At 39.7% G+C, this 15,767-nt stretch overlaps 2 protein-coding genes across 6 annotated transcripts in view; one reads left to right on the top strand and one right to left on the bottom strand.

The window, feature by feature from the left end:
- pot (papillote) overlaps positions 1 to 1,231 on the bottom strand; it is an 88,605-nt gene extending 87,374 nt beyond the window's left edge. For all 5 annotated transcript variants that reach the window (XM_069497977.1, XM_069497980.1, XM_069497979.1 and 2 more), the window contains exon 1: positions 1,040 to 1,231. The gene's annotated coding sequence lies outside the window, so the exon portion shown is untranslated. The remainder of the gene's footprint in view (positions 1 to 1,039) is intronic.
- A 2,298-nt stretch (positions 1,232 to 3,529) lies between these two features.
- On the top strand, positions 3,530 to 15,425 carry LOC117981851 (xaa-Pro aminopeptidase 3). Its single transcript, XM_034968072.2, has 11 exons — positions 3,530 to 3,715; positions 3,792 to 4,060; positions 4,468 to 4,617; positions 5,206 to 5,342; positions 6,103 to 6,286; positions 6,821 to 6,875; positions 12,483 to 12,653; positions 13,065 to 13,171; positions 13,568 to 13,705; positions 14,043 to 14,163; positions 14,647 to 15,425. Exons 1-11 carry the CDS (start codon positions 3,682 to 3,684, stop codon positions 14,814 to 14,816), a joined length of 1,536 nt encoding a protein of 511 aa, XP_034823963.1. The 5' UTR covers positions 3,530 to 3,681; the 3' UTR covers positions 14,817 to 15,425.
- Positions 15,426 to 15,767: the final 342 nt, after the last annotated feature.

Raw genomic sequence — 15,767 nt, 5'->3', positions numbered from 1 at the left:
AGTGGTATAAATAAAATCGTTGGTATTTATAGGAAAACACCGGAAAATCCTGTAGGTAGGTACCTAGGTCGCAGTAAATCTGGGTAACTTTGTAGTTATGTTAATATAAAATTAAACGGAATATAGGGTTCTTTACTGTTTTCATTTCCAATTATATTTTTTTCGTTTCCACCTTTAGGTAAGTAGTTACCTACCTAGTTTGTAGGTAGGTAACTACTTACTTTGACGACCTCCCTGGCGCAGTGGTGAGCGCTGTGGTCTTATTAGTGGGAGGTCCCGGGTTCGATTCCTGGCAGGGGTTTGAAATTTTTTAATTTCTAAATTTCTGGTCTGGTCTGGTGGGAGGCTTCGGCCGTGGCTAGTTACCACCCTACCGGCAAAGCCGTGCCGCCAAGCGATTTAGCGTTCCGGTACGATGCCGTGTAGAAACCAAAGGGGTATGGGTTTAATAAAAACTGCCATACCCCTTCCAGGTTAGCCCGCTATCATCTTAGACTGCATCATCACTTACCATCAGGTGAGATTGCAGTCAAGGGCTAACTTGTATCTGAATAAAAAAATAAAAAAAGGTAGGTACCTACCTACAAATAAGTCATTGAAGAAAAAACATAGGTAACTTTACTTTGTAGGTAGGTACTTGTAGAGCACAAAATAATATGGCTACATAATAAGTAATAACTTATCTATTTATCAATTCACATTTTACGTAAGTAGGTAGGTACCTGCTACAACTTTAGTTTTCCATTTCGTTCTATGCTTAGCGATTTTCAAGCGAGCGAAAATTCTTATTAGCATTATGTTTCTACTTAGTAAATATTAAACCTAGTTGTGCTAGTAAAGTATTATATTGTACTAGTCTAAGAAGAAAAGAAAAATCCATTCGAAACGATAGAATTCAATTAGATAGAGCACAATAAAATAGACTTCGCACTTTTTGCCACTCACTTACTATAATAGTTTTCCTTTACGTTCCGCTTAGATTTCCGAGCGTTCCCACGTTTGGAAAATATTAGAGCTAATGAATGAGAGTTGAACAAACCTCTTTTGAGTCGTTGGCTGAGTACCGTCCGGTCCAAATCGTGTGTAAATTAAAAAAGTAAACAATCACAGATTATGAAACACTTTTGTAACGGCACGTTCGACACAGATCGCGATCGATCGACGGGCTCGAGTAAAAACTCGATCGACGTGCGCGCACGCTTGCGTTCCGCACTGACTGCCAGCGCAATACGCATGCAATGGTGAATGTAATGACCTTCCTGCCCACGGGGCTTAGAAGCCTTGGTTCCATAAGGAAACCTGCCCAAAATTGGTTTATCGAAACCTACATTAATAATATCCTTTCTAAGCAATATTTCGAAATATATATATCTACAACTGTAGCCGGGAGGGATGCTTTCTAAAGAAAATCGCGTGCGCTAAGTTGAGCCAGTATTAGATTTCAACGCGCCACCATCTAATTTTTACTGATATTCGCAAATAAATCACTATTGGATTTAATTTGTAATTTATTTTTATTATTGTCCGAATAATATTATAAACCTACCTAGTTACTTACTTTATAATGATTAGGTAGTAGGTAGGTACGACTACAGTTCAAAAAATAATACTTAAGTAAGTATTTTAAATCAGTTCAAGTAGGGTATATTTTATTTGATTCAAGAAAATATTTTATCGATTTTGTAAGCCTATCCAAGCCTATCACACATCACAGTCATGACATCCAATGAGTCGTAATATGGAGCCGATAGATTCAAGCGGCGCAAGACGGTGGCTTATGGAAGTCCCTACCAGAGACCTACGTCCAGCAATGGGCTCCTATCGGTCTAAACTTCTGAAACGGTCTCGTTCGGAGTATTTCTACGGTTGCGAAAACCAAGTTTAAACAACCAACAACAAGTTTCGTCGACAAGTTTCTGTAACAACAAGAAACCACGTCATGCATTGCCAGACAGCATATGGCAACTGGCAAGTGGCAACCCCTTTTTTTATCGCTGGGAAATGCGTTTACGCATCCCCCTATGAAGACAAAAAATCTAACTTTTTAAATTTTTGATTCCATTGATACTTACAGCGTTCGCAGCGCTGAAATCCGATACGATTGTACTGTGTGCTGAAAGCGCTATTCGGTAAAGTTCCACATTAAAGCTTATCTAGACCAGAATCTCATGAAATGAAATTCCCGTATTAATTCATGAGATTCTGGTTTACAAGCTGTGGTAGCCTAATGGTTAGGACATCCGCCTTCCAATCGGAGGTCGGTGGTTCGATCCCGGGCACGCACCTCTAACTTTTCGGAGTTATGTAGGTATGTGCGCTTTTAGGTAATTAAAATGTCACTTGCTTTAACTCTGAAGGAAAACATCGTGAGGAAACCTGCATGCCTGAGAGTTCTCCATAATGGTCTCACAGGTGTGTGAAGTTTGCCAATCCGCACTTGGCCAGCGTGGTAGACTACCCTTCCACCCGGCCAAAACCCTTCTCACTCTGAGAGCAGACCCGTTTTCTGTAGTGAGCCGGCGATGGGTTGATCATGATGATGATGATGATATTAAACGGTCGGTTTTCAGTCCACTCCTTTACCTGTTGAGCCTCAATAGCTCAACAGGTAAATGAGTGGACTGAAAACCGAAAGGTCGACGGTTAAAACCCCGCCCGTTGCACTATTGTCGTACCTACTCCTAGCACAAGCTTTACGCTTAGTTGGAGGGGAAAGGGGAATATTAGTCATTTAACATTTAACATTTTATTCTTAAAAAAAAAAAGACGAAATTCCATAAGTACCTACTTACTTTTCTGGACAGTTGTAATACTGTCTGGGAAGTATAACTTTCGAACCAATCTAACTTCACAGTATAACTTTCAAGGGTATGAAATCTGCACATTTCATATCATTTTTTAGAGAAGTTATAATATTCTGGCCAACGGTGTAGGAACTGTAGCATACTATCATAATAATATTATGATACAACATGATACAGGAACTCCACCACAGATTGATAGAGAACCACCGTAGTAGTACATCCAAATTCTTTGTCTTTGCCACACACGTAGATAGAATATTAGGTAGATGTAAGTACTGTGTAACCGCGTATGAGATAGCGATAGCACGACGTAACGACGTAACACGACAATTATTACCATTGTTTAGTAGTCAATATTTGTATTAACCGATCAACAATATTTGTATTAAACGTTTTTTATGTGAAAACAAGTAAATAACTCATGAGAAATACAATTACGCCATGAATACTCAAAGTTTGTTTTACAACTTCTTGTAAGTAAGTTGTATGTATTCTTGAAAAAAACCAGTTACACGATAAGGGACAAAAAATAGGTTAGCTGCGTCTCTGTTTATCACATTAGTAACTTTATCTATGCTCTCTTTTAGTGCGAATGAGAAAGCAAACGTTCCTGCATCTACCTTTATTACTCCATCTACGGCCACACACCACAGAAAGACCACAGAACCACAGAGGTCAAGACCATGTCAAGAAAGACTCAAGTCTTAGTCATGTATCAAGTGTCAAATGTTCTGGTCGGTGAGTTTTAGGTTATTCGTCTGTGTGCAAAAATCAAAATATTTGGCAAGGAAGCGACAGTTTTTATAGGTATTAAATTAACCTTTTTCAGGCTAAAAGATCAAAAATCAGCACCAATTTATAATTTTCAGGATTGAAAATGCACACTTTTCGCCGATTTTCATCACAACTTTGTAAGTTTATAGGTTACATTTTTCCGATCCTAAAATTAAATTTTACGTTAAATAACAAGGATTATTAACTTTTTAGGTGTTAAATTACCTAGAAGACTAGTAAAGCATCCCCTGAGTGTTAAAAGATGTATGTTAAGTTCAGAAAATCCATCGGATATGCTTGCTATGCAGTCAGCGAAAATACCTAAAGGTATTTTAGGGCAACCCACTTGTCACACTCATCCTCACATGATACCGAGTGGGCAATTAACTTGCGGAATAACTCAGCAAGAGTATAAGGAAAGGAGGGACAATCTTGTTGCCAAGTTGTTAGAAGAGTCTGTGCATATACACAAATCTCATATTGTGAGTTGCTTTTTATTATTAACTAGCTGATGCCCGCGACTTCGTACACGTGGATTTAGGTTTTTAAAAATCCCGTGGGAACTATTTCATTTTCCGGGATAAAAAGCCTTTGTCACTCTCCAGGTCTCAATCCGTTGCTCTGTTGTGACGGTTGAAGGACAAACAAACACACTTTCGCATTTATAATAAGAGTACTGTGTGCTGTGTGTGTGCACTAGCTGTGATAGCCTAGTGGTATTTGTGGTGGCTAAGTGATATTTTAATTACTTAAAACGCACATAACTCTGAAAAGTTAGAGGTGCATGCCCGGGATCGAACCCCCCACCTCTGATTGGTAGGTGGACATCCTAACCACTACGCTATCACAGCTTATTAATTTTAATATTAGTGTGGCTTTATAATTTCAGATAATAATTCCAGCAGCATGTAAGCAGTACATGTCAGACAAGATCCCGTATGTGTTCCGACAAAACTCTGACTTCTTCTACCTCACAGGGTGTCTGGAGCCCTCAGCTATTCTAGTTATGGTGAAGCCTGTGTTAGAAGACAGTTATAAGGTAACTATTAATCATTATAGAGTGGTGATAGCCTAGTAGTTAAGATGTTGGTCTCTTAGAAGCCCCGCAGACAGTCAAGCATGTTTGTCAAATTTTACGTTTTTTGACGGTTTGTTTGATGACGTCATCAAACTCAAGGGCACGGTGCAAAAATACCATTCAAACAGGTCTGTCAAACAAGATTGTCAAGCAAGGCGTCACCTTTCGACGCAGAATCCAGAAAGTGATACCTACTGCGCTGAGTTATGAGCACCGCAGACAAAGGATTTCTTGCATTAACTTTAGCAATGTGTGTAAAAAATAAGAAAAAAAGGAGACGTTGGGTACGAGAGTGGTTTTTTAACTGCTATAGCACCACTATGCATTTAAAAAAAATTGTGACATCATTAATCGCTTTCTGTACAGCGGTGACGTTAATAATCAATTATGTTAAAAATAAATAATTAAATCATGATTTTTTAAATTATTCTCTTTAATAATGAATTTTAGCCCCATAAACTACCGCTATACAAAAAATCACATGATTTTATTATTACAGTCCAAGGCCCTATGAACACAAGATGTTCTTTAGAGAGGTCATTGTTTCAGAGCATCCTGTTTGTACACGAGAAGGACAGTCACGCGGAGTTGTGGGAGGGCCCACGCACGGGATGCTCGCACGCCGCAACACTATTTGGGGTTGATGAAGCGCGTCCTGTAGAGAACTTTAATAACTTTATTCATAGGTAGGTATAACACGATTCAAACTTAAATGCGCCCCTGAAGTTTGCGCACGACGTTGCGCAGAGCACACATTTTGGGTGTCCGAAGTAGCTGGGAGGGTAACAGCGCACGTCGTGCGCAAACTTCAGGGGCGCATTTAAGTTTGAATCGTACTATACTTTTTTATTCTTCTACAAATTTGTACTAATAACAATCTGGGTAGGTATATAATATAGTTTCACAGACCAAAAATGTTACTTACATGTATAGTACATGTGTGTTTATCATTGCAATAATTTACTATTAATGGAGGGTTACTTTCGAGGGTTCCGCACCACAGTCTAGTAATTTTTCGAAATTTCGCACGACAAATAAAAAACTTTTATGCATAAAAATAAATAAAAATCTGTTTTAGAATGTACAGGTAAAGCACTTTCATACGATACCCCACTTGGCATATTAATCTTAATTTGGATGTTGAAAATACTAATTTTTGTACATGAACACATTTTAATTTTTTTCGTGATGTAACCACAAATTCACGGTTTTCGGATTTATCCACTTACGGGTGCTATAAGACCTACCTATCTACCAAATTACATGGTTGAATTACTTAGCCTATAGATTTATTGACAGACAGACAATGAAGTGATCCTATAAGGGTTCCTCTTTTTCTTTTAAAGTACGGAACCCTAATAAGTCTATTTAGAAATGTGCCCTATGCCATTGCAGTAGTTGCAATGGCATAGGGCACTGGTTTAGAATTGGATACATACTTTGCAGAATAGTGTCTTCATATAAACCTGGAGTGGTCTGGTACCAAAACGAGAGTCCGCCCAACCCTGGGATCCACGACAGCGTCCGCTCAGCGCTGCGCATCGGTCACGTGTCGTTGGATGAGCCTCTGACGAGCCTGCACCAGCTGCGAGTGGTCAAGTCTGCCGCTGAAGTGGAACTGATGAAGGAGGTAATGTTGCCTCACTCATACACTTCACCTGTGTAAAGTGTGCGAGTGAGAGGGAGTGGTTTGGTAGCGAATGAGAGTCTGCCCAACCCTGGGATCCACGACAGCGTCCGCTCAGCGCTGCGCATCGGTCACGTGTCGTTGGATGAGCCTCTGACGAGCCTGCACCAGCTGCGAGTGGTCAAGTCTGCCGCTGAAGTGGAACTGATGAAGGAGGTAATGTTGCCTCACTCATACACTTCACCTGTGTAAAGTGTGCGAGTGAGAGGGAGTGGTTTGGTAGCGAATGAGAGTCTGCCCAACCCTGGGATACACGACAGCGCCCGTTCAGCGCTGCGCATCGCTCGCGTGTCGTTGGATGAGCCTCTGACGAGCCTGCACCAGCTGCGAGTGGCCAAGTCTCCCGCTAAAAGAGTTTTTATGTATATGGAGGAAATGAGACTGCAATTCAATTAATGCAATAGTTTAGAAATCTTTTGAACCAATTTATTAGTCTATGTTATAATTTATTGAAGTTGGTTTTTCTCGTAATTCCAGACGTGCTTCATCGGCTCACAATCTGTCAACCTGGCCATGGCGTGCACCAAACCTGGTAGGTGCGTTGTTTGTTGTACATTTTCGCGGGTAGGAGGTAAAAGTTGACGTGTTTTACTGCTATCAATTATTTTTAATTGTTTAAACAAAGTAAAAGTATTTATAATGTACCTGTGACGTCCCAGCTCCCGCCAGCTTGGTCTGATATAATAATCCAGAACAACTGTTAGTATTGTTTTCAACACACCACACTTTCATAACCTCAATTATGGAATCTATTAAAAAATCCATTGAAGATCTAACGCAACACTTCAACTTGAGGATGGCTGACTTCCAGACAGAGTTGAGGACTGCAACTCCTGCGTCGAGTCCAACTTCAGACATCAACCATCAGTTCAACTCATTCCGATCATTTGTTCTAACTGCTCTTGAGAACCTGCAGCTGCAAGTTGAACTGTTGACCCGGCAACATGATGACATGGAGATGAGGTCTCGGAGGAAGATTCTGTTGGTACACGGCGTAGCGGAGGAGAAGAAGGAAGACACATCTGCTTGCATTGTCAAGGTATTGTCTGACCGCTTGGGAGTTTCCGGTATCTCTTCTGAGGCCATTAGCCGGTCCCATCGGCTGGGTCAGCCTAGTGGTGACAAGCCCCGGGCTATACTAGTAAAATTCAAGGACTTCTCTGTGAAAGATAAGGTATGGCTTGCGAAGAAACATCTTAAAGGCTCCGGAATCACATTGTCAGAATTCCTGTCCAAAAGTCGGCATGCCTTATTTCAAGCGGCACGCCAACGCTTCGGGGTCCCCAGGTGCTGGACAAAGGATGGCACCATCCTGGTATTAGGACCTGACCAGACGCGGCACCGCATCGGCTCTAGACGTGATTTGGATGCTATTCCGAGTACTGAAGTGGTGACGCAGGCCTCGTCTGCTGCAGCAGTAGTCGCAAGTACGGCAATGGATACCAGGCCTATTCAAATGCGTTCCAAGAGAGTTGTTAAAAAATGAATTCTATTTGCTCGCTAGCTGTGTACATCTAACATGTCACATGTATGTCGATCTAAGCGTATCTGTATATATATTTTTTTTCTGTACTAATTACTAAGCTCAAAGGTTTATTTTATCATAATCTTAAAATACTGATTTGTTAGCCCGGTTTCTAAATTTATTATTCGTATTTACAGATTGTAATATGTATTATGATTTTCAACTCTGTGATTGACACCTGACAGTGACGTACAGACATTGACTGATTCACGGCTTGACTTTGACAAAGCAATAGCGTTCGGAAAGTGGTATCTATAGTCGGTAACGTCACTTAAAAACTCTCATACGTTCTGGTAGTGTAACGTTATTTATAACAGATACTTATTTGTAATGTGATTTTAGTTTAATTTTTCTTTTTTCTTTTTTTGGCTTGTTTTGATTTAAATTACCTAGACCGTACGATAATTTTAATCAATGTTTGTAAATAATTAAATTTTCTTTTTTTTTTTTTTTTTTTTTCTTTTTTTTTTCTGAAATTTCTGTTGATTAATTTTTATACTTAAGTTAAGTATAAAAATTAATCAACATATACTATATACTTATGTAAATCTCTTTCAGACTACTGGCGGGTTAGGGACCTTTGTATGTATTTGTTTTAATTTTGATATTTGGTTTTTGTTTTTATTCTTTAATTTATTTTATTTATTTATTTTATTTTTATTTATAATTTATGTCGTTAGATAATATAAGTATTACTTCTGATGATTCTGGTGATTTCTATTCTTTGCCGTCAGTTATCGATTCATCTAGTGAGGTTAGCTTTCACAGTACAATATCTTCTATTCCACTTAATGATGCCCTTACTTCGTACTTCTCAGATTCTCTGAAAAATTTCAATGTCATTCACTTGAATGCACAAAGCATTCCGGCTCACTACTCTGAAATGCTTGCGTCTTTTGAATCTCGTAACATTCACGCCATTCTAGTCTCTGAATCTTGGCTAAAGCCCTGCTTACCCACCACTTCTTACTCTTTACCAGGGTTCGTTCTTATACGCAACGACCGTATTGGCAGGGGGGGTGGAGGGGTGGCGATTTACCTTCGATCTTACATTCCCTTTGCGGTCGTGAGTTCGTCCACTCAGCCTCCTCCCTCTAATGCGGCCGAACATTTATTCATTGAAGTTACACTGTCCCATACTAAAATTCTTCTTGGCGTTTGTTATAGTCCATCTCTACACATTGATTATTTCTCTGCCTTTGAACGTTTACTTGAAAATTTGACCCCGTCATATAGTCATACCATTGTAATGGGTGACTTCAACACTTGTTTACTCAAAGGCGACAATCGGTGTAAAAAGTTACAGTCGGTTACCGATGCGTGTAATCTACATATATTGCCGCTCCTTGCTACTCATAATAAACCCGATTGTGTCCCATCTTTGCTTGACTTAATTATTGTTTCCTCACCTGAATTCGTTCTGAAGCATGGCCAGCACGAGGCTGATGTTTTTTCTAATCATGATCTTTTATTTCTTTCATATAAAGTCCGTCCACCAAAAGCAAAATCGAGAATCCTTCTGCAACGTAGTTTTAGTGGAATGGACAAAGAACGTCTTGTTGAAGATGCTCGCCTTTTGGACTGGTCTGCTGTTATTAACGCTGCTACGGTTGACATGAAAGTCGAATTATTTAACTCCTTTCTCATTCAGCTTTACGACGTTCATGCTCCGGTTAAGCCTATAAAAATCAAACATTTACCAGCACCTTGGCTAACAGATGATCTCAAAAAACTTATTATGAATAAAGGCTTTGCGAAAAGTAAACTTAAGGCCGAAAAGTCTGATAAAAATCAGCGGAATTATAATAAAGCTCGGAATCGCTGCAATACATCGTGTAGAGACGCACAACGACGCCACATTCACAAATCTGTCGAAAACGGCGACCCTGCCAAAGTTTGGAAATTTCTAGAATCTCTTGGAGTTGGTAAAGCATCCCCTAGTTCGCCTCATCAGAATATTGATATTGATCTCCTTAATAAACATTTTACTTCAGCTAGTACAATCGATAACTCAGATAAGGATCGCACTCTGAGTATTCTTTCATCTATGCCAGCTCCTGATTATCAACCGTTTAATTTCAATCCTTTCACTGAATGTGATGTTAAAAAGAACATATTATCAGTCTCGTCTAATGCCGTGGGTGATGATAGCGTTAGTCGTAATATGATCTTACCTATCCTTGACGTTGTTATTCCTGTTCTAACACATATTTTAAATGTATCTATCTCAACGTCTAAATTTCCTGAAGCTTGGAAAAGTGCTCAAATTATTCCTCTCCCAAAAAAGGCTCATGCCTCACATTTTTCTGAATTTCGCCCTATTTCAATTCTCCCATTTCTATCTAAAGTTCTTGAGAAGCTAGTTTTCCACCAATTGTACCTATTCCTAAACAGAAATTGCCTTCTAAATCCCCTTCAGTCTGGTTTCCGGTCGGGCCATAGTACGACTACAGCGCTAGTAAAAGTCACCGACGACATTCGACGGGGCATGGATAATAAACAGCTCACTGTGTTGGTATTGCTGGATTTTAGCAATGCATTTAATTCCGTCGATTTTGACATCTTGCTGAGTCTGTTACGTTCCATTAACATATCTCCATCAGTGGTTGGTTGGTTTCAGAGTTACCTCAGTGGGCGGCGGCAGCGTATTCGCATCGAAGGTATGTTTTCATCTTGGTGCGAATTGCGTGCTGGGGTTCCTCAAGGTGGCGTGTTGTCTCCTTTACTCTTTGCTATCTTCATTAATTCAATTTCCCAAATCATTACTTCTCTCTATCACATGTACGCAGACGATCTCCAAGTGTACACTCAGTCAACTCTCGAAGACTTGCCCTCTGCTATTTGTACTATTAACAGGGACCTGGCGGCTGTCAGTGAATGGAGTAAGAGTTATGGTTTAAAAGTGAATCCTTGTAAATCCCAGGCTATTATTATTGGTGGTGCTGGCTTGATTTCGAGGGTTGATTGGGATAATCTACCAATACTTACATTAAATGGTGTTGTTATACCTTATAGTGCTACTGTGAAAAATCTCGGTGTCTACTTGGACACTACTCTCTCGTGGTCTCATCAATTAAAGGAACTCAGTAGAAAGACCTTTGCTGCCATGGGTTCTCTCAGGCGCCTACGTTCTTTGCTTCCCATTCCTACTAAGATTATGTTAGCTCAATCTTTACTGCTCTCTATTCTCGATTATGCAGACGCAAGCTACATTGATTTAACCGAGGACCAACTTAATAAACTTGAGCGAATTCAAAACCTTGCTATTAGGTTTATATTTGGCTTGCGCAAATATGACCATGTTTTCGAATTTCGTTCAAAGCTCAAATGGTTACCCATTCGCTTTCGCCGGAATCTGCACATTGTTTCTCTTCTGTACTGTGTATTGTTCAATCCAATGACTCCAAGTTATTTAAAAGAAAATTTCAAATTTCTAGGCCATGACAGACCAGATAGAGTTTTACGATCAGCGGGAAAACTCATTCTAGCGCCACCTACACATCGGACAAAATACTTTAAGAATTCCTTCACGGTCACTGCTATCTGTTTATGGAACGAGCTTCCCTCGCAAATCCATCGTGCTGAATCCCTTAACAAATTTAAAATTGACGTCAAAGATCATTACCTATCTCTTTGCTATCATCAGTAACGGCATAGTTTATTATTTAAATCTATATGTGTATATATATCTATGTAGTCTTATGTATGTCTATTATACTTTATTTGTATGTATTAGTGTATTAACAATATGTATTTTATATTCTTATTATATGGTTTAGTTTATTTAGCTATTGGTATTTAGGTTTATTTTACACCACCTCCCATTGTCCATTTGTTCGTTTTTTCCCTAGCGTTAAGGTTGTCTGGAAGAGATCGCTATTTAGCGATAAGACCGCCTTTTTGTACCTACTTATTAAGATTTCTTTTTGTAACCTGTCATTTGTGTTTCTGTGGTGCAATAAAGTATATACATACATACATACATACATTCTTTATAGAGGCTTTCTTATCGTACACTATACTCTATCCGCGGAAAAAAGTTAGTATAGCGCTCTCTCAGTTAAATCCCATACAAATGATACAGGCAAAAAACCGCAGTTAGCGTTAACCATTTGGAATCATCAACTAATCACAAACATGTTTTCAAAAAACATTCGCAATTCAATTCGGAAACATAGTTTCGTTTGTCATTTATTGGTCTAAAACCATCTTCGCGTTATTGACTTTCTAATGAAACCTACTCGGGGCACATCGGTTCGATGGTTTCAAAGTCTATAGCAGACATAGGTAGAAACATTTTTTGTGTTTTATATATATCGCACATATCATCATCAACAACCAATAGACGTCCACAGCTGGACATAGGTTTCTTGTAGGGACTTCCACACGCCTCGGTCTTGTGTAGCCTGAATCCAGCGGCTCCCTCCGACTCTCCTGATGTCCGTCCACCTAGTGGGGGGTCTTCCAACGCTGCGCTTTCTGGTGCGAGGTCGTAATTCCAGCACCTTGAGACCCCAACGTCTATCGAACTTTTCGAAGTATGTGCCCTGTCCACACATATACCTACTACGTATCTTTTATATTGAGTAAAACGTAATAGGTATTCATTAATAGGTATATCTGAGCATGCAGTGTCAGCGGTGCTAGAGTACTCGTGTCGCATGGCGGGCGCGGAGCACGGCGCTTTTCCCCCCGTAGTAGCGGGCGGGCCGCGCGCCACGCATATACACTACGTGGCAAATAACCAGATACTGAACGATGGGGATATGCTACTTGTAGATTCTGGTGAGTTCGATAGTTTAAGCCTCAGAACAAGGACTATTAGAAGTAGCCCTATTGTCATTATTAGAGCGTGACAAAATGATAATCATTTTGTTTTGTCCTTATCACCGTAGCCACTTTTTTTTAAATAAATGAATAAATGTAAATAAATAAATGATTCATTTTGTTGTTTTTTGTTTTTGAAGTTATTGAGCAATGGTGGGTTGCAGTATACTAGGCTACAATAGCCGAAGCGAACGTAAAAATAACATTTCACAAGTAAGTACCTCCGCTTGAGCGAGGGGGACTGAGGGGGCCCACGCTAGTTGCATATCTGGACATATCTGTGGTTTAAGCGAACCAGTAGTAGATGCATTTGACGATTTAAAAGTAATTGTATAAGTTTCATTGTATAAAAAATACTTTGATTTTCAGGAAGTCAAAGATGGTTGTACAACTCAGATATCTCCCGCACGTGGCCCGTGTCCGGCAGATTCTCAAAACATCACAGGATATTATACGAATTAGTCCTCACTGTTCAAGTAATATATTATGCTTACTAGTTGATACCCGCTACTTTACTTAGGATTTAAAAAATCCCGTTTGAATTCTTTAAATTTTCCGAGACTCTGGATTTTTCATAGTTTTAAGTTTTCACTTCTGTCAAATTTTATTAGTTTACTAGCTGATGCTCGCGACTTCGTCCACGTTGAATTAGGTTTTTTTTTAATCCCGTGGGAACTCTTTGATTTTCCGGGATAAAAAGTAGCCTATGTCACTCTCCAGGTCTTTAACTATATCCATGCAAAAAATGACGTCATACCGTTGCACCGTTGTGACGTGATTGAGGGACAAACCAACAAACAAACACACTTTCGCATTTATAATAAGGGCACTGATATATGTTTTTCCTATCAATCATGTGTTGATGTTTTCAGAAACGTCTAATAGAACTCCTGAGGGAGCAGCGGCCGCCTTTAGACCAGTTGTTCGACCACATGTGTCGCTTGTTGGGCACGCACTTGCAGCAGGAGGGCATCCTACCCAAGAATATAGACTCCAATGATCTTATTGGGGTGAGTTTTTTTTTTTCTTTTTTATGCATTACTAGCGACCCGCCCCGGCTTCGCATGGGTGCAGTGTAGATACTAATGTGGTGTCAGTGAGATTTCAATTTTCCTAGGGATCTCTAATTTTCCGAGACTTAAACTATACCTATAAACTTTCCTCTTGAATCACTCTATCTAAATTTGGTGAAAACCGCATTTAAATCCGTTGCGTAGTTTAAAAGATCTACGCGTTCATACAACAACAAATGCGATTGTAATAATCATTGATGCAGTTTTCCCACAAACGAGGTGCTGATTATGGTTAGGACATAAACTCTAAAAGGGTACTTATCTTTTGCTGCAGAAAGCGTATCGATTATGTCCGCACCACGTATCACACTACCTGGGGCTAGACGTGCACGACGCGCCCTTAGTGCGAAGACGTGTGCCCGTACGAACTGGAATGATTGTCACCGTTGAACCAGGTAAATCTATTAAAACAGTATGTTTTTTTGTTTTTTTGTATGTTTCGCTGGCAATCCTCCGACATGGTTATCGGAGACTTTGTATAGCTTAACACGGCATTTTTTTTTTACCTTTTTCTTTTTAGATTGTCATGAAACAGGTTCTTTTTTTTGTACTGTGATCATGATTTTTAAGCTAATAGCCTTACGTTTTTTAACTTATTCTATTCAGACTTATTATTTATGTGCATATGTAACATATTATTCCAATAGTATTATATACATAATTTCTTACATTTTCTATTTATAGAAACAGTATGTTAGCGCCGACGTCCTTAGTGAAACGAGCGCAGAGCTGAAGCTGAATAAAGGGACAACAACCAAAGGGGTTGCATATCTGGAAATATCTGTGATTTCATAGAATATCGCATACTAAGTGCGTGTTTTGACGTTTGATAATAAGTTACTGATTTGATTAGTTGTCAAATACCGTATTGTTCCAAGGTATCTACATCCGCCCGGATGACAAGTCCGTGCCGCCAGAGTTCCGCGGCGTCGGCATCCGGATAGAAGACGACGTGCTCATCACGGACAGCGACCCCCTCGTACTGACTGACGCCTGCGTTCGGGAGGTCGACGACATCGAAGCGATAGTCGGCAAGCAGAGCATTTGAGGACCACTACCATTTCGGAGAATTAAACTATGTTAGCTTAGGCCTTAATTTGAGCCATTTGAACTGTAAATGTGTTGTTAGGTATATCGTAACATATTGCATGCTAATAGGCAGAATTTGGCTGTACCTTTTTATTTTTGTAGTATCTCCACTGTTTACCCATATTCGCAATAAAGAAATTTGAATTTGAATTGATGTTCAAATGCTTCACGTTTACAGTTCAAATGGCCGCGAGCCGCTGCTCGATTACGGTTGAATGACAGCTACAATGTCACGATCGCAATCACCTCTGCACCTCGACTGCGGGAAACCGGCATCAATCATTATTACAATCTCAATTGTTCTGATTGGCTGAATTTGTACAATTCTTGTTGCGACAATCCATTGTAGCCAATAGTGAGCGAGCGTCAACCAATCAGAGGTGATTGCGATTGTGACTTTGTAGCTGTCATTCTCCCGCAATCGCGCACCATTGCTTGACGCTTACTAACTATTGACTGTGATGCACTGTTGCAACAAGAATTCCATAAATTCAGCCAATCACAACAATTGAGATTGTAATTATGACCGATGAAGTTTTTACATTACCTTCTGCCGCGAACTGTACTGCGTCGTACATAGGAAGCAATCCATTTTTATAGTCTGATTGTGTAGGAAACATCGATACATCGGATTGACTGTTACCGGGCGCCTATATCCGGTCGGTAAAATCGGTCAAAAATCGAAGTTGCGCTCCCTATACTCTATCCACGGAAAGAAGTATAAGGCTCTCTGTTACGTAATCCCATACAAATGACAGAGACGAAAATCTCAGTGGGCGTTAACCATTTTGGGTCACCAACCAATTACAATGTTTGTAAATAGTCTCTTAATGTATTTTATTCTTAACTGTGCAGAAATATTCCTAATTTTATATAATAAATGAAATTGAAAGAACAAAGCTTTTTATTG

This window comes from Maniola hyperantus, chromosome 4, assembly GCF_902806685.2.
Source record: "Maniola hyperantus chromosome 4, iAphHyp1.2, whole genome shotgun sequence".
Lineage (NCBI taxonomy): Eukaryota > Metazoa > Arthropoda > Insecta > Lepidoptera > Nymphalidae > Maniola > Maniola hyperantus.
This window is presented reverse-complemented; position numbering and strand designations above follow the sequence as displayed.

Coding starts and splice junctions, on each gene's coding strand:
- LOC117981851 (XM_034968072.2), top strand. CDS start 3,682: ATGCACACTTTTCGCCGATTTTCATCACAACTTT. Junction 4,618..5,205: donor TGTTAGAAGACAGTTATAAG/GTAACTATTAAT, acceptor TCATTGTTTCAG/AGCATCCTGTTTGTACACGA. Junction 14,164..14,646: donor GATTGTCACCGTTGAACCAG/GTAAATCTATTA, acceptor TATTGTTCCAAG/GTATCTACATCCGCCCGGAT.